Source organism: Stegodyphus dumicola, chromosome X2 (assembly GCF_044657685.1).
Source record: "Stegodyphus dumicola isolate Sdum_Otavi_A_Nest chromosome X2, ASM4465768v1".
Classification (NCBI taxonomy): Eukaryota; Metazoa; Arthropoda; class Arachnida; order Araneae; family Eresidae; genus Stegodyphus; species Stegodyphus dumicola.
The window spans coordinates 10,893,001-10,918,073 of NC_140781.1; the positions used below are offsets into that span (position 1 = coordinate 10,893,001).

The following is a 25,073-nucleotide window of genomic DNA, read 5'->3' on the forward strand; positions in this document are numbered from 1 at the left end:
TTGATTTAGGACAAAGTTTTGAAGGATGAGTAATATGGAAATGTTTCCTTTTACTGAAACTAATTTTGATAACAGGAATAACAATAGACAAAACAAATCAACAAGCTGGATTCAAATCAGACAGTTAAGGAAAAGTCATTTATTTAACAGGAAGAAACAAACAAACAAAAAAAAAAAAAAAAAAAAAAAGAGTCAGCATATATTAAAAAAGTTACAGGTTCATAAAATAAATCACTATATACAGCTAATCTTGTATTTAAGGACAAAAAATTAAAAAATTACTACTTTTTAGTTACTTAAAATTAGCTCAACTTAAATAAGAGAGTAAAAATGACCTTCTTCATATTACTGAAATTGGGAATTTTGCAATATGGCTAAGTTTACAATGGGATTTACAACTAAAATACTCAGACTACCTACCTTTCTAAATTAAGTGCTCAGCACACTTTATATTAAAATCTCTATTGGAAATAAATTTGCTAGATTTACGGTAGGGACCATTTAATGGGATAATGTTTGTCTGCAGCTATTTTGGTTTATTGAGATTACCGCAAAGCACACTAGGGATATCTGCCTAAGGGGATGGATACCTTCGTGGAGGACTTTCTAAGTGAAATTGGTTCGTATACATGTTACACATAGGGAAAACCACGAAAATGCCCACGCAGCCAGCCCGTTCGCGGGATTTGAGCCTCTGACCGAACTACCAGTGTTCAGCAACTTTACGGCTCGGCCGCTGGTGGGCCCTGCAGCTATTTTGATAAGATTAAACGACAAAAAAAAAAAAAAACTTTCAAAATAGCAATGGAATGAATTTAATATAACAAGAAAATGCATTTTTTGAGACTATGTAATGTTTCTGGAAATGATTTGGCTAATGCTGTATCTTTAATCTTGTCCTTTATTGGAAGAGAATATGCCAATGTAAAATTTTAAATTAAGCAAAAGAGCAACATTAGTCCATTGTAGATGTTTTGAGAGAATTTTTTTGTTTGAAGTGAAACAAAATTCTGCAGAATTCTTCTTTGCATATGAAGAAGAAAGACCCGAAGCTGACTGCTCTCAAAATTTATGGCAAACTATGGTCATTTTTTGCCTCATTATAATAAATGGTTAACTGAATTAAAAAACAAGCTGTTTGGTGACATAGCTATCACTTTGCAATTTTGTCCTTGTGTTAGTGAATTTATCTGTTATTTGGCAATTTTACTTCAGTTTAAAATATTGATTCTCTAATATTTGAATAACATTAACTGAACTTTTATCACAATAAGGGATGCATTTCTCATGTTCCTGTATAGGTGGCCTACATTGTATAGTGGTTCGGGGATCCAGCTACGATACCAAAGGGCCCGGGCTTGAATCCCAGAGAAGGCATGGTTGTAACAGTAAAGAATGGTCAAGGAGGTAAAGGTGGCCAACTATCACATGCCTCCATAATAAAATTACTACAACTTTCGGCCTTAGGGTGGCAATATTAAAAGCATAAATTACTTTGGGTTTCCCAGGCTTGGGTTTAGTAGGAGGAGGCACCTTTTGTCTATCTGCATGGTATGTATGATACATTTCATTCTCTGGCCAATCATCACGACTTCTGATTTCTCGTCCATAAAATCTATTTTCTACCCAACCTAATAAAAAAAAGAGAAATCAAATTTAACACATAATTTGATTTTTTAAGAATAAAAAAAATCATGTTACAAAAATTCACATTTCTGCATTTCTTAATATATAAAAAACACTTTCTTTACAGCAAAAATTAAACACACAGAAATTTTCACAAAAGGCATCAATAGTTTTGCATATTTTATCTAAGTGCTATAGAATGTTTAGGTAGAAACATTTCAATTTGATATTCTTATAACAGATGAAATGAAACTTATTACTGAAGATTTTTAAGGTAAAGGCACCAGTAGCTTAACTCCTGTCCAGCCATTCTTATCTAATCACTACTATATTTTACACACATATAAATAGATAAAAAAGATAAAATATACAATGAAACACAAAAGATTCACTTTTAACACACAATAAAAGATTCACTTTTATTTCACATATTGTACAGCACACTGAGTAACAGAAGAGGTACAGGATGAGAGTTATCTTGTTGGCAAATGCCCCCAGGAATACTGCTTAAGAATGAGAGCATTTAAGTGCAATTATTCTTGTGACAGATAAATTTGCTGTCAAGGTATGAGATTAACTACAAGAGCGCTCCTGTTTGTCTCAGGAAATTGCTCCCAGACCATAACTGTTGGTGTAGGCACAATGTGCCTACACTGCAGACAGCTTGGTTCCAAGCACTCACCTGACCTCTTTCCTATCAACATATGGTCACTGCTGCACTAAGAAAGAAATGGGTCTCATCTGAGAACACAAACAGATCTTCACTGTCTTCCAATGAGCTCTATCTTGAGCAGCAAATTCACAAATGCCAGTAATTTGGAGTTGGTGGCATGGGCAACTATTTGGCATCTGACTTGGGGCTGTTCCTCAAACAATCAATTAATTACAGCTTGCTGTGTCCCCCTGATGTCAACAAAAGCTCGAATGTCTGCTGCAGATGCAGTGCGATGTGTCACATACAAAAGGAAAATATAGTGGCCTTCCTATGAGTGGTTGCAGCTTTCTTCAGTCAGTACCTTCCTGTGACTACTGCTGTGAACACAGATGCAGTCAATACATACTTACCAAATCTTTCTGCCAATGCCATGAACAGAAAATCTGTAGTCCATTACTTGTTCTCATTCAAACTCAGTTAACTGCTAATGCTGCCTTCATTTCCTAACAGGCATTCTTGATTCAAATCTCATTTATACCACATTATTTAAAGCAAACATGATTTGCATATTCATAGTGAGTTACTGGCACCACACTTATTCATCTACCATGAAATTTTAATAATGTCATCTTTCTGATAAAACACACTTCCAAATTTCACTTTAGCACAACTCATTCTTGATGATGGGATTTCATTTTCCATCAGCATATAAAGTGTATCTACTTTAGGGAAAGAATGGATTCACATGGGACTTTCTAATAGAAGCTGTCCTGTATTTATATAACAAATGAGGAAAAACCATGAAACTGCCATACAGCCAGCCCATTCAGCAGGATTTAAACTTGGGTTGAACTAAAATTCAGCAGTCTTACCATTGACAAATAGCAGGCATACAGATTAGCACACATTTGTCTTAACTACATTACATAACAAAGCTCAGCAGTTATACACTGCATATACTGCTTGTTTAGTATGAAACTCAAAAGATTAATTATACAGTCAAAAGTCGTTAATTCGGACACCCATAATCCGGACCTCAAAGCTAAAATCTTTCTGCGCATGCGCCACATTGACGCATGCGCATAGGCGTTTTACTCGTGCGCCCAAGACATTTACGACTGCGCATATGCGTCTGCGCAAGTGCAGAATACGTTTTCGCGTGCGCGTTTAATGTATAACGGACGCTATAAGCTAAAATTATCTAATTATCTATTTCAGTTAATGTTGATGATTGCGTTCTTCCTTAATCTTCGAATTGGATCCGGCTTATTATTTTTTGCAGACTGTAAGAGCAATTTTTTAAAAGTAAGCTTGAACTTTTGATTATGTCAAATAGAATTTCCGATGCTGGAGCTCCCAAAGGATCTAGAAAACGAAAGTATGTTTCGATGTCCATCAAACAAAAAACGAATTGCTACAAAAAATGGATAAAGGAATATTCTTTGTTTATCTAACCGTTCCGAAATCTGTTTATCAATTTCACGCTGCTCTGTGGCGGGGGGGGGGGGGGAAGACGTTGCGGCGCGCAATGAACTGGAAGTTGATTTGTCAACACTATCGTTATCTTCAGAGCAGATGTTTTTATTTTATTCGGCTTATATGCAGTATTTAATTTCAATGTACTCCATCTTTGATATGATTTAAATCAAATTCCTCGTCATTATAAATACCACGAATACAAATCAAATAGTTTTCTGGTTGCAATTTTCTAATTTCGGCTATGCGTAAGCTATGCTTTACGCATCCGCGCGTTGAAAGAAATGTTTAATAAAGTAAACAAATAAATATTAGGCTTCTTTTTTGGTAAATTTTGATACCCTTTAGATCATAATTGCTCATTATTTTATAAATTACGGTTTCATACTTTTAATTTTATACTTTCTGCATGCCATCTTACCAGATTTAAACTGATGATCTATAATCCGGAATCGCCGAAGTCCCGACGAGTCCGGATTAAAGACTTTTGACTGTATTACATCTTCTCTTTTTTAATAAAATAAAAAATACAAAAGTTTTATATTACTTAACAAAAAGAAATATTCAAAGCAATATAGTTTCTAAATGTAAGCAATCTTCCTAAACTTTATGACGACTTATGCCCTATGCACAGATGTACATTGTATGTTCACATGTCTGTTCAGATGACCAAAACAACAGCTAAGAGCTTATCTTTAAACATGTAGGATTCAGTGAAACACATTGGTAGTGGCAGATCTGCATAGCCACTTACCTATAAAGGAATATACCATTTGCAAATTGTTTTAACTGATGGCACAATGGATGGCATATTTAATCCTGACGGAACTGAGAATCAGCTAGAAAATACAGTCTTTCAAGTTTAGGAACAAACCATTTACACAACAAAGTACAATGTTGCGTGAATGCACCATCCTCTCCTCAAAAAAGAGACCTATCAGGCTCATATGTTATCAATTTATATCTATCATTTGGACTAAAATATAAACAAATTTTTTGTACACATCTGTACAATAAACAATGGAGGGTGCAGACCCCTGTATATTCTAATTCACATTCATGTTTAAGAAAACAAAGCCACTAAAACACTTATACAGCCAGACTGCTCTAACAGAAATGAAATCTTTATCAATATTCAATAATTCTATACACATATGCACTGGTGTTTTTATTCTCGATTTTCAATAGATTGATAAACATAATAAACATTAGTTACTTTAAAAGCAAGACTTGCTTGTAAAATTATCAATATTTTAAAAACAAAATACACATTTCCAGAAAAGTTCAAATACCTGTTTCTCGATTAAGTGATTCCTGAGATCCCCCTTCCTCTGCTGCATGTAAAGTACCATTACATTTAGTGGTTCATTTTCCACATTTTTACTTTAAAAATTTACAATTCAAAACAATACGACAGAGTTCTGCACAATCAAAAGAACACTTTAAACTGTGACTGACAAAATAATTTTTGTAGCAATCATAAATCAGGGAAGAACAAGACAAAAAGTATAAAAACAATTTTATTACTGAAACTTCATTCATGGAGACCAGTTTAAGATGAATTTAAGATAGCTTTAAAATTTAAGAGAATATTAAGTTTTCTATGATAATTAAATAAAAAATTGATTATTATCACTTTGCCTGAGGAAACGCAAAAATGAATGTAGTGTATATATCACTACAATAATACTTATAAAAATAACAATTCAATTCCAATACTTTAAATATCTTTATACGTATTTTGAATCTATCTTTTAATTATAAACAAAAGAAACAGGCAGAAGATTGCATATGTAGAGACAGGTCCGTAAAAGCACAAATCAGAAAATGCATATGCAATAAAAAGTGTTTATTGCATATATAATGAAAACATTAAAAAAATTTAAATGTTCTGTTAAATTTTAAATCACATTACTATGGTTAAGGAAAACATTAGAATATAAGACAAAAAGATTCACTTTTATTTCACATACTGTTCTTCCTAATGTTAAGGGAAAAAAAAAAAAAATAACCTCCATGCCAAAGGAAAAAAAAAGATGGCAGAGAAACAATAGACATGCAAGGCTTTTAAAAAATAGCAATTTTAGAATGCCGGTGAAATCATATAAACCAAATGAATTTTTTGTTACCATGCAGCAGTTTAAATGTTTTTAGCATAGCTATGCCAAATAATTGTAGACATGCAGATAATATCTTAATTGAGACATTTTACCTATACTGCATTACTGCAATTGGAAAATAATTCATATACAATAAAGCTGCTCTAGGAGAAAAGGGAAAAGACTGCATAAAAAACAGACCTTTAAAACTTCTCTTAATATTTATGCTTTATACCTAAGTAATGAAACAAAATGGTAATTTATATGATTTAGGTACTTTGTGTAAAACAACATGTACACACTACAATATTACTATTAGTCAAGAATAATACTTATGTTTAATATAAATTAAAAGCGTAGATAAAATAGTATTGACCTGTACCAGTTGATTTACGAGATTAAAAATTTTTTTCCCAATTTTGATCGAAAAATCTCAATTAGAACTTCAAATTTATCTACACTCCCAGCGCCACTATCAAAGGTTTTAAACCAATATTTAGACGTTTTCACATACATAGAGTACAACTGAGAAACATACTCAGATTTGATGCTGGAGCTACATGAAACATTCTTTATTTTTCTGCACTTAAATTTTTATAAAATTTTCTTACAAAACTAAAGATTTACTTGTATTTTTAAAAGGAAATACAATCAGTTTTAACTTAGAAAACTAAATCTATGAAACATTAAAAAAAATTCACAAGATAGCACCTATTTACACTGATTATATGTTTGTTACTTATAATTTTCAAATTCAGGTTTACAAGAAACATGCACTTAAGAAAGTAAAAAGAAATAAAAATTTAAATTACAATTCAGTTTACAAATTCTAAGTAATATTACACTGTACTGTAATCATGTTTATGCCAGAGATATTCTACTTGAATCTTACGTTGCATACAGTACACAGATCCCACCATACTTCACGGGTGGGAGGATAGGACAGCATGTAAATGGCATATATATTTATTTGATGCTCTTCTGTCAAAATCCTTATAATAAAGAGACAAAGTTTGCTTTACGATGGATAACTGTGGACTGGTTAAAAAAGAATGAACACTGTTTTGATATATCTGATTCAGATATGGAAAAATAGTGCAGCTTTGCTACAACAGCACTTAAAAGAACTGGTGAAGCTGAGTACTGTAGATGCTTCCATATTTTAATTCAATTGCATTCAAAAGATCAGACAAACCTGACTACCCCCTTAAAAAAGTCCTGATCAAACAGAAAAATCCACATTAAAAATGTTCCCTTATTTTGAAATGAAAGAATTAGATGGAAAAGCTACTACAAAAACATAAAAAAAGAGGTGGATAAGATACTACAAAATAAGTTATTAAATCTATTTATGGAGAGTAAATCTTGAAGACATCTGTTAATGCATTAAAAATGTTAACCCCCCCCACCAAAGCATCTCGATGATTCCTATGGCAGAAAATATAACTACACCAGCAGTCAAATACTAAATTCATAACACAATTTGATGATCCACCTCATTCGAAACGCGACATCATTCAATAATTTTGCAGTTATTCAAACTCTATAGCTATAATTTTCTGACCCAAGTTAACTAATGCAAACACAGTTTTCCTTTTTATGTTTAAATAAAGAAGCAAGTTCTAATAATTAAAAGGACAGATTGAGATCCTTTAACTACTACTTAGAATTCAATTAGCTTTTGATGTTGTTTCACTCAAACTGTCAAAATACTGCCACCCAAGACAGGAATTTTGAAAGGGAAATGAAAAACGATAAATTAAATTCTAGCATTTTAATCATGCAAAAATCATTTCAAACATGCTATGCATATTTAGAGAAAAATATAGTTAACAGAAGATCTGTAATTTTGCATGCAAGTCTGCACCTTACTCACTTTCCACAGAGTAACCTGTATTTCCAGCCAAGAGGTAAATAGATGACACTAAGGTAAAACCAGAAGAAGGCACACAATTCAATCATCATAACACATAACTAGCATTATTATTGACAGTAAGATTATTCTTAATAAGAAGGAAGAGAGAAAGATAATGATGCAAGTACACTATTCTCAAAACAAAATAATATGCTCCAAGTATCATGCAGTATTATATACCTCATAATAAAAAACATTACAAAAAATACTCATTCTGCAGGTTAAAAAATGAAAACACAAGTTAATGTGAAACAAATTATAAGCAAATGAATAATAAATAGTACACGATTATATCCGGAATGATTATAGTGAAAGGTTACCTGACCAATATACCTTTAATAGGAATAAAAAGTAAAATAACTAGATATATTTAAGCTTTTTTAGAAAAAACTCAAAATACTAATCCTTCAAATTTTTAAGATTCAAATGTCATATATACAGATGCATCTTAAACTCCATGAAAACAGAATTAGGTTCAATAATCTCATTCTTAACAAGCAAAAAGGAAGTTTTAATCAGCATTACGTAGACAATTTGTACACTCCTGTTTTTGAAATCTACGAAAAGTTTTATGCCTTACTGATATTTTTAGAGATATGAGAAACAGGTTAGTTCCATAGCCATAGAAGACACACCTACAAAAATTTACATATACAACTAAATTAAAATCAAGCATATTAGCAGCTACCTTTAGGGAGAACAAAATACAACTAATTTAGAATTCCTAAGGCAATAATTAGCATGCAAAAATAAAATTAATCACAAAGGAAGAGGTGCAAAAGTTTCTACAAAGCTATCAAGATAAGTTACATATAAAACTCAGCCACAGATGCTAATCACATAGTCCTATTAAACATATTTAAGCAATTATGATCATGCACATTTTCAAACTGGCCAACATATATAACAATTTAAAGAAAATAATTGTTAATGGAAAGTTGAGAGGAAAAAAAGGAATATAAGAGTGGGTCGAGTACCCTCATCCAAGCTTGTACGAGAAGTGTGGTGACCAGCAGTTAAAGATCCCTTCTTCATTCGCGAAGGGGGTAAGTCTGGAGGTGCAGGTTCAGGCGGCGGCGGATAGGCCCCATACCCTATATAGTAGCACAATACAAGTTGGAGGAAGAGCAATAATTTTTTCCTTGGTAACTACTACTCATAATTGTAACATAAATTGCTCCAAATTTAAGAATGCATAACGGTTCCTCATATCAAGTAGTTTATATGTTTTAAGAGCTAAGATCACCATAAAAATTCGCAGAAATTTCATTAAAGAGTCAAAAACTATTATTTACTACTAAAACTAAATTTCACAAATAAAACAAATTCTCAAAGATATCTTAATTTCTGAATGATCTACTTCAAGATACCTATGATAGAACTGATGAGATGAAATTATTTCGGACAGCAGAGGAACTTGTCTAAACATTTAGGAATAAATTGAATAAAAAGCAGATAAAAGGAAAATAAAATACATGTTCGATAATACATTTAATACATTTTAATAATATCACTATAATGTCATTATTTTTACAATATTCATTTTTCTCAAAAAAAATCAACAGTATACTTGAGAGGAAATGAATATTTAGTATCATTAATACTAATTCATTAAAAAAATAAAGCACCACCACAACCCTTAAACTACAGACTAGAATGCAAAATTTTGGATTTCGCACAAGTTTTTGCTTAGCATATTAAAATTTAATCATAGGATAAAATCACAAACATTTTCAAGAGCTACACTATCAAAAAAGTAGATTTAGTATCTTTAGTGACAGATTGAATACAATGATGCAAAAAAGTCATAACAATGCAAAGATAGGAGTTCATGTATAGAACAGGTACATAAAAAAAGTGCAACTAAATAAAATATATGCTGGAATGTAAAAAGAAAAAAAGGAAGTGCATTAAAAGTTTCAGATATTAAAAAATTAAAGCTAACTGAGTAATTGGATAAAGTGAAAGCATAAAAATAATAAAAAGGATCTACAGAACTCAAACTTAAGAACCATGCAGCCTTAATTAAATGAAAACTGGCTGAACCAATCTAGTTTCAAAACATGCATATCATGGCAAACTCAGCAAATTATACATGAATGAAACCCAACAAAGAAATACAAATGCTAGTAATCACCACTAAGCCCAGATGAAATCGTGTCATCATCATCAGTTATGCTGTCTGAGGCATCTAAGTCATCTGGAATTCTTGAACCTTGCCCAGAGCTCGGATGGCTAAGACTTGGAGCTGATGGTGTAGATGGCATTCCCATACCACAGGATTTCAGACTGTTGGATTTTTTAAGTTCATATGGAGGGAAAGGCAAAGCACGCTCAGGAGCAGTTGGTCTGCGCCGACCAGTTGCATATAATGATGCGGGTAAGGGTAATGATGGGTGCGGTGGAAGGCGTGGAGAATAGTGCACCTGACTATGATAAGTGGGAGGTGGTGATGCATTGCCAGTAAACGTGCCAAGAGTAGGAGCAGGATAAGCGAGATCTATGCCAGAATGTGGGTCTCTGTCATGACGAGAGGGGGGCAACGGCGGAGGTGGAGCATTGTTGTCACGAGTTTTCATAGACACAGAACGATCCAAAGACTCTGTACTCGGGAATGATTGCCGATATAATTCTGCAAGAAAAATTAAGTAGAACAGAAAACGATGGACTTACAAACATACCGGCACATGTAATTATGGAAGGAAAAGGAAAACAAAATTGCATAACACTTAAAAAGAAAGCTTTTTATTCATGAAATGAAAAAACAAAACTATAGAGCTGATAAATTATTATTCTTGCTAGACATGCATTTTGGTTAATGGTTTGTAATTTGTTTCCTTAAAAGATCTGTAATACAAAACTAAGAACATAACTAATATGATCTCTTAAGGTCACACATACACCTCCCCCCCTGCTCCAAAAGAAAATGAGGAAATGGTTTCACTCACTCCCTTCAATCAGAAAAAGTTCTCACATTTATTCCTCAATAATATCAACTTTGCATAACACTTTAAATAGCAGTCTGAAGAAATAAACTACTTATAAATTTTATTTTAATGAAAAACCACAATCATTAATCTTAAGATTTCTGACAATGACTACACTATACAAATTTTAACAATCAGTCAATCAAACCAAATAATTTTTAAAGACCCAAATTAAAAATATTACATTAAACTAAAGATTTCTGCCACTTTTTATACTATGCACATTCAAAACAACATTCAGTTGAATGGCAATTTTTAAATTCTCCTCCCAAAAAATTTCTGTAATTAAAAACAGCATTCTAAAGTAACACAATTATATTGATGAAAGTAAAAATATTGGTTCTCAATGAAATATCACAACTCAAATCATATTTTAAACAGAAAAACTTATTTTTACTCGTTTTACAATTTTTATATGCGTGAACTTTCAACTAAGTGCAACTTAACTGAAAGCGTACAAGGAAAGTTTTCCAAACTTAATTTCTCAGTTTTCTCAAATGTGCATCAACAAATACATTAACTACAAAATATCAGCAGCTAATATTCTACAGATAATAAATAATTAAAAAAAATTACATATGGAGTTTTTGATCATTGATGGAAATCATCTGATTGAATGTGGAGTAAAATCTCCAAAACAGTTTTGCATCAACAAATATAGGTATGCCTATTTGCTCTCTATATACAAATATATCAATTTAGCAATTAGTTTTTTAAAACTGTGTGCTAATAAATATACAAAAAACACTTACGGCTCTAAGTTCTTACAGATGAAACAAAATTTTTAGTCAGCAAAGATGAACTCTCTCTCATGATTCTCCACGTTTAATGACTTCTTTCCTTCTGATAACACGAGGTCAAGGAAAGGTCAAAGAAAAAAGTCAAAGTTTTGCTTTGTGAAATATTGCAGTCATATTCTTCAAAGTTAATTAAATAATTATAATCAAATTCCGTACGCTTTATTTATCTTACTTTAATATACATTAACTTAAAATGCAGACTACTTTCATTTTATTTTTGTAAATATTTCCAATTTTGAAAGCTGGAAACGTGTCTTTATTTTAACCTGCAGTCAAGTTGACTCCTAGCATTTTAAAATTAAGGAGACAATGGATAAGACTTTTTATTCTAAACCATATCTTGATTTGGTGGCACAAATACATACAATGTGATCTGGCTATTGTTTCAAGTTCATGCAGCCAGGCATTTGAAATTAACAGAATTTGGTCATTAAATAAAAAAAAATTACTTAGAGCCCAGTGTTTGGGAAAAAATAATAAATTAAGAAAAGAAATGTACGACTTTTAAAGGAAAACTGTCTCATATACATGTTATACATAATTCTTTATGAAACGAAAACTTTCATGCTGGTAGACAATTTGTTTGGTTAAATCCATGTCAAAGTAGTACTATTTATTTTATTGTGTTGTTATCATTAGACCTCTGGTGAGGCTGCATTTTTTTAAGTTTGTATTTCAATACAGTTCCTTAACTGCAACTGATATAAAACAGATAAGTGCTTTTATAATTTTTGTAATGACCTGCTATAAATTCTATATATGATACTCTGCTATATATTATATTCAATCAGAAGTCAGCACATTTATTATAACATAAAGTTTGTGCTAATTCTTAACATGCCAAACCGATTACAATATGAGACAGCTTTTTATAGTAAGAACATGACTTCCTGAATTTCTTACAATCTTTTATTTCTTACAATCTTTTTAATTTTTCATGAATTAAATTTCCTTCAGGGTTGGCCATCTATTCAGTTTGTTATTCTGCACTGACAGTCAAAATATGCACACTCTTTATGTTTTCATTTATTATATTTCTTTTACATGATTCAATCAGTTGATATACGGGATATTCAAAACTGCATTTTGAAGATTAGCTATTAACTTTAGCCCCATTATGAATTTCTAGTTCAGCAGATTCATATTGCCCTCTCCAGAAAAAAAAAAAAAAGATTCAAGTTCGGGAGACCTTCCTTGTTAGATGAGTAAAATTTCTATTCATACACATCTAAAAATAAAACCCTTTTCGATTTATAAAAAGACTGGACACATCTGCAAAAATTAATGTTTGTTCCCCCACTTTAAAAAGAAAAAAAGTTCATATGCTGGAAAAGACGAAAGTAATGGGTTAGAAATTATTGCTAGTATTATCAAAAGCCACCTAAAAAAGTCTCTTATGCATATCTGTTGACTGCATCAAAAGAAGCCTGCATTCATCTTTAAGTCATACAACATAACTATAAGATTTTTTGTTACTGCTGTAATGAAGAAAAAAATGTCTTTTGCTGCTGCTGAAAACATAACTAAGCTCCTAAAAATACAGAAACAGCTTTTCTGATGGAAAATGAACGACATACTTTATGAGAAATTAGTGACACGTGGATAATCTATTCTTATTTACTTCCAAGCATAATGTAAACAGAATCCACAAATATTGATCTGATATTTTTGAATGTTAACATACCTGCTTGAAGGCTTCTTCTATTTTTAATCTGACTTGGTTTGACTAAATGTTCACCATTTTCTTGATTGAATACACTAGCATACAAATCACTATCATCACTAGGACTCAAAGGCGGCCCATCAATAAACCCTGTAGGTGAAATTGAACCATCATCTGGTCCATGGCCACTTTCTACAGGAAGCTGTTCATAAAGGCCTTCAGAGTCTCCACTGAAATAACAAATTTGTAAGAAAAATTCTAACTTTGAAATAATTATAAAAAATTTAGTTAAATTTAGTACTAATTAAAATGACATAAACGTAATAACAAAATATGTCAGAAATACAGCTAACCCATCTTCTAATGATCCACTGCGTATATGATACGACTCCTGTCTTGAAGGCACAGGAGGTGGTACTGGTGTACGACTACCAATAGAATAATCTGAATCTTCCAGGGTGAATGCCTTTTCAATCTGAGGTTTTCTTTCCCAAACTTCTTTAAAAAAAGGAGTATAGAATGCAGCTAAAAGAAAAGGAAAGAATAACACAATGTGAAAAATTTTATTAGATAAGTAAAAAAAAAAGAGGAAGTGCACTAAATTTCATAAATCATAACTGCAAATAAAATATTGAAGACTATATTGTTAATAAATTATTTCTTATTAAATTATTTTTTAACATTCAGTTTGCCATGTGATCTCTTTTATGGAAAATTTAAAAAAAAAAAAGTGGAAAAAATTTCTCATTATAAAATTTTGATTACAATACCTCATAACACTGATTCATAGTTTAAAAAAGATTATATGAAATACTTCATCCTGTACATATTTAACTTTCTTTTTGTTAAATAAAAAATTAAAAGAACTTTACTTTTTTGTTGGCTAGTTGAGCTAGAGGTCATAAAATGAGCTTGTAACTTATCAGCAACAGCATTGCCTTCGGTAATTAGTTGATGAGATAAATCACTGGAAAAAAATGCATTTGCACTCCCAGTTTCTGTAACAGCCAAAATCTGTACAGGAATGTTCGGAATATTCATGGAGAAAGCACTGAAAAAGTAAATTATTCACTAAATACAACTAAAATAGGAGCAATACTAATATCGCAAAAAAGCATTTTAGTTGCTCATGCAAAAGAAATCATAAAATTATCGCTTCTCAAAAGGGGTAAGAGAGAATAAAGTAGAACTGGACAGTAACAAAAATAATATTCACCTAACGAAAACTACAAAGTTTGACCTGCTGTTTACTTTCTTCATACACTATGCAACTTGGAGTCATTTACTATTTTTAATGACAATCTGTTTAGATGAACAGACACAGAAACCAAGTGTGCAAAAAATTAACTGAACCCAATAATACTTACATCAGTAATTGCAAACTAGCAGCTCATGGGCCACATGCAGTCCAACAAGTAAATTTATGCAGCCTTTTGTGAACCCATTTCAATTACATATTTGCTGCAAATATGGTATTGCAAAGATATAAGATTTCAGTTATTTGAAGTCCGAGTTTATTTTTCACTTCTATTAAAAACAAACATGAATAATGTGCAAAACATGTATAAACAGAGTTAAATCTTATTCAAAGACTTGAAGACATTGATTTCATTAATTTTTATTTGTACTTTTCAAAAAATAAGCAAGCTCAGTTACGATTTTTTTCACTAAGAATAACTGCTTTGTTTAGAAGCTCATGTGAAGAGCTTTTTTCCCACAATTGAAAATTAATAAGAATCAGATGGACAGAAGAGCCATCTGATCAATGAAGATACATACAATCCATGAAGATAATTCTTATAACTTTTCTCTAAGGCTACAAACTCTTATCAGAATCGAAGTATCAACAAATGTCAAACTATTGTAAGAAATAAAGAATTTCACAATTGTAATATTTAATAATTTGTAAATGGCAACATTTAACATTTAGTAACTTGTATTTGGCAGGAATTTGGATACAGATATGAAAGTAGATTAATGCTAGCATTGCAGGCCTCTGTAATATACATTCTATGATTATAAATAAATAGTTTATAAAAACTAAAAGTGCACCCTCATTATTCTATATGGTGTCAGGAGTATTTTGCTTTCAAAATGGAAAGTTTAAAACCACCAGAGCCAATGAAATTTGATAGAAATCTTGCTTCAAATAGGCAAAGATGGTTGCAATCATTCGAAATACATGAAGTAGATAGTGGATTACATAATAAAGAAAAGAAGGTAAGAGTTAGTACTTTTCTTCATGTAATAGGAATTTGTGGTCTTGAAATATATAATACATTTCCTATAGAAGAGGGTAAAGAAATTAAGTGAATTAAGTGAAATTAAGACAAAATTTACGGAATATTACATTCCTAAGAAAAATATTACATATGAAAGACATTTATTCTTTACTGGAAATCAAACCGCGTCAGAAACCATAGATGAATATGTAATTGATCTTCGAAATAAAGCTCGAGCATGCGAGTTTGTACAGTTAATGGATAGTTTAATAAAGGATAAAAGTGTCAAATAGGTGTAAAACCGGAAGATGTGCCTAAGACTGCTTTTATAACCAAGTCTGGCACTTATGCATTCTTGCATATGCCATTTGGCCTTTCAGGGGCACCGACAACATTTCAGCGATGTATGGACATTGTGCTAAGGCCTGTTCTAGGAAAGAACACATTTATATATTTAGACAATATCATTATTACTAGTGATAATTTGGATCAACATATAAAAGATTTGAGAGAGGTGTGTTTTATTAAATCAGGCCGGTCTAAAAGTTAACGTTGAAAAGTGAAAATTTGCAGCCACTGAATTACGATATTTGACATATAAAATTTCTCAGGAATTGAGACGTACAAATAAAAGATAATTGCAATTCAAAACTATCCGTAACCAATTACGGCGAAGTCCTAGTCTTCTTTTCTAGGACTTTGTTCATATTATAGGTCCTCTATAAGAGAGCTTTGCAACTATTGCTGAGCCATTGTTAAAATTAAAAAGGAAACAGGCCAGATTCTACTGGACGGCTGAAGCCAATAGTGCTTTTGAAAAGTTAAAACAAGTGTTAACACAAACCCCTGTTTAATAGCGCTTTTGAAAAGTTAAAACAAGCATTAACACAAACCCCTGTTTAATACTGCTTTTGAAAAGTTAAAACAAGCGTTAAAACAAACCAGTTTTGAAATTTTCTGAGAATGACGAGAATTTAGAAATTTCGGCGGATGCTTCCGATTATCCTGTAGGAGCAGTACTTTCCCAAAATAAGCAGCCAGTGGTATTTTTTGTCGAACTTTAAATGAAACTCAAAGGACTTAACTCCACGACTGAGAGAGAGGCAGTTGCAGTTCTGTTAGCAGTGCAGAAGTTCAGAGTCTATTTTCGAAGTGCGCCAGTAACAGTGTATTCTGATCATGCGGCGGTAACTAGATTATATTCAGGGAAGAACTTATTCCTAAGGTTAATAAGATGGGCACTTAAATTACAGGAATATAATTTGATAATTAAACACATGCCCGGAAAGGAAAATGTCGTAGCAGATGCCCTATCAAGAATAAAAATAGATGAAGAAGGTCACAGCATATACGATACATTCCCAGGGAACTGTAACAACCAAACTGGGAAAGGATCCAAAATTTAAAAATATATATGACTATTTAAAAGATCCTGAAAATTTTAGCCACCAAGATATCGTGGCGATAAGAAATAGGGTGGCCCATTATGAACTAATAGATGGTCTATTATTTTATACAAAAACTACAAATAATAACAATTTTGACCTGGTATCCCAGCTAGTCTTAAATATACTTCAGGAATTGATGATTCGCCCTTCGCATCTCATGGTGGTATTTGAAAAACCATCCAACGCGTACGCGAAGCAATTTATTTTCCTGAGCTGCAAAAGTTAACAAGGCCGTATGTCCAGTCCTGCCCAACATGTCAAGCAGTTAATTATGTTAATTTCCGCCTGGCCGGGTTTCTAAATAGCATTAGATCAGAGTTTCCAAATGAAATAATTGCCATCGATTTACTGGGCCCTTTCCCGAAAAGCCAGTTAAATAAAAGTCGGTATCTCCTTGTTATGGTTGACCATTTTAGTAAATGGACCGAAATTGTACCCTTAAAACAAGCCTCTGCAAAATTAGTTACTGATTTTATTTTAAATAAATATATTTTAAAATATGGGGCGCCCCTAAAAGTTATATCGGATAATGGTCCTCAATTTGTAAGTAACATTTTTGAAGACATGTGCCAAAAATTGGGTATACATCATTTAAAATGGTCCCGTATTTGCCGCAATTAAATATAGCGGAACGAGTCAATAGAAACATAGTTAAAATTATTTGTAGCTATGTTAAAATTTTTCATAAAAGCTGGGATAACTATGTCAATGAATTAGCTGTCTCCCTTAGGACCGCCAAACATGACACGACGGGCAAAACTCCTGCCGAGTTAATTTTAGGCATAAAGATTATAACGCCGTTAGATAAATTATATTATATTAAAAAAAGAGCTCCTGAATAACAAATGGCCAATATAGAAAAATTAATTAACGAAGCAAAGAAAAACACGGAAGTAGCACAAAGAAAACAGAAGTTATATTATGACATGAAACGACAAGGAGTAACTTATAACGAAGGGGACGAAGTGTTAAAAATTAAGCATTCACTTTCTTCAGCACCAGAAGATAAAATAGCGAAGTTCTGTCCACGATTTGAAGAACCATATGTGGTCGAAAAAGTAACTCAGGCTGTAATGGTTTTAAAAGCCAAGAATGGTGAAACGTTCACGGCAAATACTGATCAAATCAAAACCCTTTATAATCGTAATAATATGCAAATAGTTAAAGATCTTTTGCAGGATCCGGCACGGCAGACACAATCTCTAGAGGTGGCACAATGACAACCACAAGAATCAGCTACGAGTAGAGAGGTAAACACGAAAAGAAAGTTTCCCTGTTGGAAAACTTAAGGTAACAAGAAAAAGAAGCCATTCCTCCGACCAGAAAAGAGAGGGCACGACCGCCCTCAACACGAAGAAAGAAAAAGTTATAGTAATGCGAAGAGCCAGGAGAAATGGCCGCAACCATAACACTGCTCAAAACCGGTAAAGTGAACCATCGAATAGAATTCTACGCAGCAAATATCCACGAATCGACCATGGAAAGCCAGCTGCAATTGCAAGGAAGCAATGAAAATTTGAACAGTCAGCAACCAGATCCAGGCAACAAAGGGAGAGAGTTGTCCCGATACGATCAAGGACAGCACCCATCGCGTCCGGGAGTACAATCAGCAGATAAGAAGAAGGTTTTCAAGGGCCATCAAACATGCCAAAAAAAAAAAAAAAAAAGAAAAGAAAACACATTGAGGAAGAAACTGAAGGGCAAACCCACACAAGACGTAGGATAAATCGGACAATGGTCTTCCCTACCTTCCAGGACTGAGCGGCTAAGCGGATGTCTGAATATCACAAAGATAAGTAAAACCTTATGTTACTTTGAAACTTAATTTTTGTTCTTACTAGAAGTGGCAGATTGTAAGGAAAGGTTTTTACCTCACGTGAGGTCTACCTTTATCGCCAAAGAGGTGAGAAATTGAGTTTACCTATTTGTTACTATGTTTTTCAACTACTCGCGAGTAATCTAAAATTATTGTATAATAGTAATGTGCAAGTACTTGAGTATTGTAAAAGCTTTTGTAATTTATAAGAAAGGTACCTTAAGAACATTGTAAAAATATTGTATAAAATTCTATTTAAAAGATTCTGTCAAGAAAAGAAATTTAAGTCTGAAGGACTTTTAAAATGTAGTACAGTCAAAAGTCTTTAATCCGCACTCGTCCGGACTTCGGTAATTCAAGATTATAGATCAGTTTAAATCTGGTAAGATGGCATGCAGAAATTATAAAATTAAAAATATGAAACCGTAATTTATGAAATAAAGAGCAATTATGATCTAAAGGGTATCAAAATTTACAAAAAAAAAGCTTAATATTTTGTTTGTTTACTTTATTAAACATTTCTTTCAACACGCGAAAAATTGCAACCAGAAAACTATTTGATGGGTATTCGTGATATTTATAATGACAAGGAATTTGATTTAAATCATATCAAAGATGGAGTACATCGAAATGAAATACTACATTTAGTAAGGAATTATAAGCCGAATAAAATAAAAACATCTGCCTTGAAGATAAGGATGGTGCTGACAGGTCAACTTCCAGTTCATTGCGAGCCACGTCGGTCCCCCCCCCAGCAGAGCAGCGTGAAATTGATAAACATATTTTGGAATGGTTAGAGAATAAAAAAACACAGCTTTATCCATTTTTTGCAGCAATTCCACTTTTTGTTTGATGGACATCGAAACATGCTTTTGCTTTCTAGATCCTTTGGTAGCTCCAGAATAGGAAATTCTTTTTGACATAATCGAAAGTTCAAGCTTGTTTTTATAAAATTACTCTAACAGTCTGCACAAAATAAAAAGATTAAGGAACAACGCAGTCTGCAACATTAACTGAAATAGATAATTAGAGCTTAGCTTATACTGCCCATTATATATTAAACCCACATCGCATATGCAAAGGTATTATGTGCATGTGTTAACGCATGCACAGAAAGTTTGTAGCTTTGAGGTCCGGATTATAGATCATTCCGGATTATGGACGTCCGGATTAAAGACTTTTGACTGTATTTAAATGTAAAAGAATTATCCTTTGCTTTCCAGAAATAGAAGTTAACAAAACATTTTACTACTAATGTATGTTTTGAAATGCGTAAAATTAATGGCATGTTAATGTGTTCTTACGTACAGTGTGAACTGTTATCTTAAAAGTTAAGAAGTACTGTGGATATGTTAAAAATGAAAATGTTGTCTAAATGCCAAGTTTTAACTTATTGGTATGACTGGAAAAAAAAAAGTTACGCATTGTGAATACGTGCTAAATGTTGAACGAGCGTAGTCAGGCTCTCTGACGCAACACTTCAGAGTTAGTCACTTCTTGAGAATAGTACCTCAGGGTTCAGAAGAGATGAATATAAGATGTATTCTGAGGTCTTGTTATGTTGAATTTTAACACGTTAGTGTTTTGATTGTAAGCGGTAGTGTTGAACACTTGTACACAAACACGCATGTGTTTGGTGTTTCTCTTTGCAACACGTCAGAGAGCATGAGGAGATAATTAAATAATAGTATGAACGAAATAAGAATAGAGTTTTAAAAGAAAAATATACATGCTCATGTTACTTGCCATTTGATTGTTTAACATGTCATTAAACTAGTTTTCCTTCCAGATCTCTGAAAGGAACCAGATTCAACTAAGAAAAACTTCTGTTTTTAGATGCAGCACAGGTGAAAAGTAATTGTGGATGGAGATGATAATGTAAAACAACTTTTTAATTTCTAGGTTAGATAGTTTTAGTAAGGAGTTGTTGTAAAAGATTGGCCTTGCATCAGACTTCGAATCTAGAGCTAAAAGTTTTCAACAAGGTCGTTTAGACCTCAGTTTCAAACTAATTTACTCTGGTGAGAAGTATATACGGATCTTAAGTTTTACTAACGTTTCTTTTATTATAAAACTTTACTATCTTTCTTATTTTCCACTTCCAGCCAGAATTAAATGCTTTAAGTTGTACTTGCTAATCCCAAGTATTTAAGTTGTAGCTTTTTGCCAAGAGTTAAAGAGAGAGAGGAAGTGAGCCGCCTTGCCACTGCATTCTTACGAGTTTTCAATCAGTTGCTGCTTGCCTTTAAGGCCAGAGGTTTAGTCCTCTTGATATTTAAAATGTATTATTGTTTCAGCAGTTTGCGTACTACCTACGTACCCTTTTAAAAAGGCCAGTCTTAATGTTAGGCATTTGTATACTAATTCAAAGTTAGCTTTTAGTTAAGAGTTTTAGTTAGTAGTTTTTTATATTTTTAAGCTCAGACCACAAGTGGTTGGTCTAAATATGGGAGCACCTGTAAAGTAATAGATAAGAAAGAGTTCAGTATACCCTTCCTGCTTGTGTCGTCTATTCTACACTTACTGGAACATTGCTTTAGTAAGCTCTCTGTTCTTATTCGAGGTATGTTATATTTCCAAAGCAAGTCAAAAGACATACAGGTCCTAACAAGCTTCGTCAGCTTTTGAACACTTGCATATGCCACAGAATTACATCAGAATTTCTGCATAATACTATTTTGTTCCATATTGTCCATTTTATTTCTAAGGAGAGTCGTTATTTTACTTAACGTTGTCTCTGAATGCGTTCTTAAAATGAACAGTCGAACACTAAATTTAAAGATGAGATTTAACGAAATCCCACTTACTGCTATCATTAAAAGCATCATAAAATGGACCCACAGATTAGCTGCAAAATCAGGTAAGCATTTTTCCCGATTTGTCTGATGAGACCTCTGGGCTGACTCACATCAGGACATATACCAGTTCGGTGAATACTACATATGAAACGAGCAGTACAATAATACCAACTTATATATAATTACATTGATGATTTAAAGAAGGCACACCGAGTAGCTCCTTACTAGACGAGGTTTTGGGCAGCAAGTGGAAGACAAATGATGTAGAATAACTCTCTTCATTTTTTCAATGACTGGCACAGAAAGCGAATATTTAACATCAAATGTGACAATAAAGAAGCCATAATTTAGTTGCAGTTACTTGTTCAAGCTATCTCCTGTCAGCTGTAATTGACAAAATTTCTTTTATGATTGAGTGACTTGTTGGCCCATCCCTATTTAGAGAGTATCATGCCAGCATGAGAAGTCTTGGTTTAAAGGTGGCACAATCAAGGCTAAATTAGACCATTACATGAAAATTATAATCAAAAACAAATACATGCTATCTTATACAGCTGCTGTTAATTCATACAATGCCCATAAAAATGTACGAGCAGCTACAATAAAGAATTTATGGCTAATTCACTAATATCTACACATTTATAAGAGCAAACTTACCTAAGCGTAGCCAGAGAGGCTTTTCGCTTTGTGGAAAAAACCAAAATAAAGCCATGCACAAGCTCATCTCTATAGGAATTGGCACCATGATAGGAAGTGACTCTAACTTCTACACTCCTCTTTGAATCTCCAAGATAAGTTTCTAAAGTAATTGTATGGGGTGTTGTAACGAAACAGCACTGATGACTCAGTAATGGCCCAAGCACATGTTCAACAGAATATGGATCACCGCAAAGCATACACATGATGATTCTGAAATATTTCTTTCATAAATTATTTAAGTTGATACATGTTTTAGTTTGTAAATGTAACCACTCATATATATAAGCACAAATAAAACAAAATACTATACTTACCTGATATCAGGATTGATTGCTTGCTCAGGCAATGTGTGATATATCTGCAGTAACCCAGCTCTCCTTTGTATACTTTCAATTAAAGACTGCAATGCTTGCACAAGACTAGCAACATCAAAACGCTGACCAGATGAATCATCTGGAGAGCTCACATCTAAGAAAGGGCACTGCAAACTTTAAAAAATATTAATGAATTATTATTACACTTTTAATTATATGCACTACAGACTATATTCACAGTTTTACATTCAGCATAATTATACAACTAAAATGAAATAATCTTAAAATTTCAAATTAAACTTGTCCTTCTAAATTAGCAAACCCAACTTCAAATGGCCTTTCTTCAATTTACAGAATAATGATTGATATAATCAAATGGAAAACTGCCCATACTCATAAGTGTTCTATGTGATTTCTTTCAAACACAAAAACATCATCAAACTGATAATTAAATTCTTGCCACATATATTTCGATACCCTTTGTTATGATCTTCACAGCATAAATAATAGTTTTTGAGATAATATAGGTTTGGATTTAAAGCTTATTCAAGCATATTTGTAATTTACTATGAAGCGGTACAGGGTCGTGGCCACTATTTTATGTCACCAGCTCATGATCATTTCACCATCTACATTTAAAATGAATGATTGATTCAATGCCTTAAAGAAAATTTGAAGAAGTATTTAAAGGAAAATTTTTATAATTAAAAGTTAAAATAACTGAAAAATTAACCGTATATATAAAAAATCTCTTTGCTCCAGAAGAAACGGGACGTATATCTTATGGTCTTGAAAAATCAATAAAATTTTACTCAAAATCTATACCTAACTAAGGTTGCTTTTTCACATAATTTAAAATTTTACACTGGCATGTCTTTTCCAGTTTGATCTACTAGATGCTTTTCTTACATTTAACATTCCCAAAACTACAGTTTTAAAAATATTAGTGGTAGCTAATTTGAATTACTGCAAAAAATGTGTTTGTGGCTTTAATTTTGGACACCAATAAACATTTTCAATAGAATATCAGTGTTAGAAATATGTTTTTCTCCAGCTGCAATTTTTTTTCTAATAAATTCTGCAACAAAGCACTCCATAACATTCCATAAGAAACACATATTTTAAACATACCATTATTTAACTAGCACTTCAATTTTGATAGGTTTTAGATACGTTAGAAAAGTATTAACAAACTACCCGGTGCAACACTTAAGCGAAACTGCTCAGCTTAATTTTAAACAGGGTTAAGTCAAAATGAAATCACCAACTCTATTTCTAATCAAGTGAACTGAATACTCATATTATTAGACTTCTCTCTGGATAAGAACCAAAAAAGTTGTTGTCAATCAAATCTTAGATGTAACTGTTACTTACGTCGAATGCCCAGCAGTTTTCTCTGCTGCACAATTATTCATGCAACTATGTGCATTAATAGTGGAATCTGCAACAATGAAACTGGATAGTGGATGGACAGCAACATGCTCTTAAAAATTTTAAATCTAGATTTAATTTAAAGCCTAGTTTTTATTGGACTACCATGCAGTAAAACAGCAGTACAAACTCCTAAACTTAAAGTTAGAAGCCAGCCTGAAATTAGTTTATTTAACAGATATACCATTGAACAAAAGAAAAAGTACATTCTCATATCATGCCATAATTTCAATGCAACTCTGAAAATGTCAGCAATTCACTTTCTGGAACTAGGAGCTCAGGCTTATATTACCACACTGGATTCCGAGTATGCTTACATTTATTGTCCTGAATTCTAGTTTCTTTTTTAAATGAGTTAATGAAGATGATGCTCCATCCTTCTTGCTTTCTACTGAACTGACTAAATATGACTGATATTTAAGAAATCACTTTGGTCAACATTTTCACCTTTCAGTATCAGCAGTGTCCATTATTAGATATATTAATAGAAAGATTGTTTATTTCAGGAAACAGAAAGCTTAACATTTGTCTGATAACAAAGTTAAACTATGCATGCAAACAAAGACGGTTTGAGCATGCAATACCATAAACATCAATTATCAATGCTCTGAGATTCACCCAGAATTATTTTTTAAAATTTTATGTCATAATAAAATGACTGCCAGTTATAAGTAACACTATACAGTTATTAATAACATCTAATCAAACATCTGTTAACACTATATATAATATTTGGCCCTTCAATGCATGATGCTTCTAAACATCAGCAAATATAAAAATCTGTTACTGCACTGAAATGGGATTTTTCAAGTGTCTACTATTAAGTTAAGGCATGCTCAGACTTCTGAATATCTTGACCAAGAAAAAGTACGCATAAAACCACATAGAAAACAAGAAGGCTACATTTTAAAGGAACAGCTCATGTAACCATTATTTTAAAAAAGTTTAATATAAAAACTATACTCATATAAAATGTAACAATTACAGTATCCAGTTCTTACAAGCATGCTGTACATGAAAGAATTCTCAAATGAGTAACATACCATTAAAATACTTTTCTTAATTATTACTATTTAAAAAATTTTAATGCAATAAATTAATTCTCAGCTGAACATATCACATAC

General features: G+C 32.3%; 1 protein-coding gene across 14 annotated transcripts in view; it reads right to left on the reverse strand.

Moving 5' to 3' along the window:
- Positions 1-25,073, reverse strand: part of RhoGAPp190 (Rho GTPase-activating protein 190) — a 209,204-nt gene that overhangs the window by 63,645 nt on the left and 120,486 nt on the right. For 5 of the 14 annotated variants that reach the window (XM_085809044.1, XM_085809050.1, XM_085809051.1 and 2 more), the window contains 10 exons: positions 22,519-22,692; positions 22,163-22,414; positions 14,094-14,272; positions 13,575-13,746; positions 13,243-13,451; positions 9,909-10,403; positions 8,749-8,865; positions 7,733-7,780; positions 5,050-5,091; positions 1,495-1,631 (listed from right to left, as the gene is read on the reverse strand). In XM_085809044.1, the coding sequence (XP_085665170.1) occupies positions 1,495-1,631; positions 5,050-5,091; positions 7,733-7,780; positions 8,749-8,865; positions 9,909-10,403; positions 13,243-13,451; positions 13,575-13,746; positions 14,094-14,272; positions 22,163-22,414; positions 22,519-22,692 (1,825 nt within the window). The remainder of the gene's footprint in view (positions 1-1,494; positions 1,632-5,049; positions 5,092-7,732; positions 7,781-8,748; positions 8,866-9,908; positions 10,404-13,242; positions 13,452-13,574; positions 13,747-14,093; positions 14,273-22,162; positions 22,415-22,518; positions 22,693-25,073) is intronic. The other 9 variants (XM_085809046.1, XM_085809045.1, XM_085809053.1 and 6 more) reach the window with 8 other exon arrangements.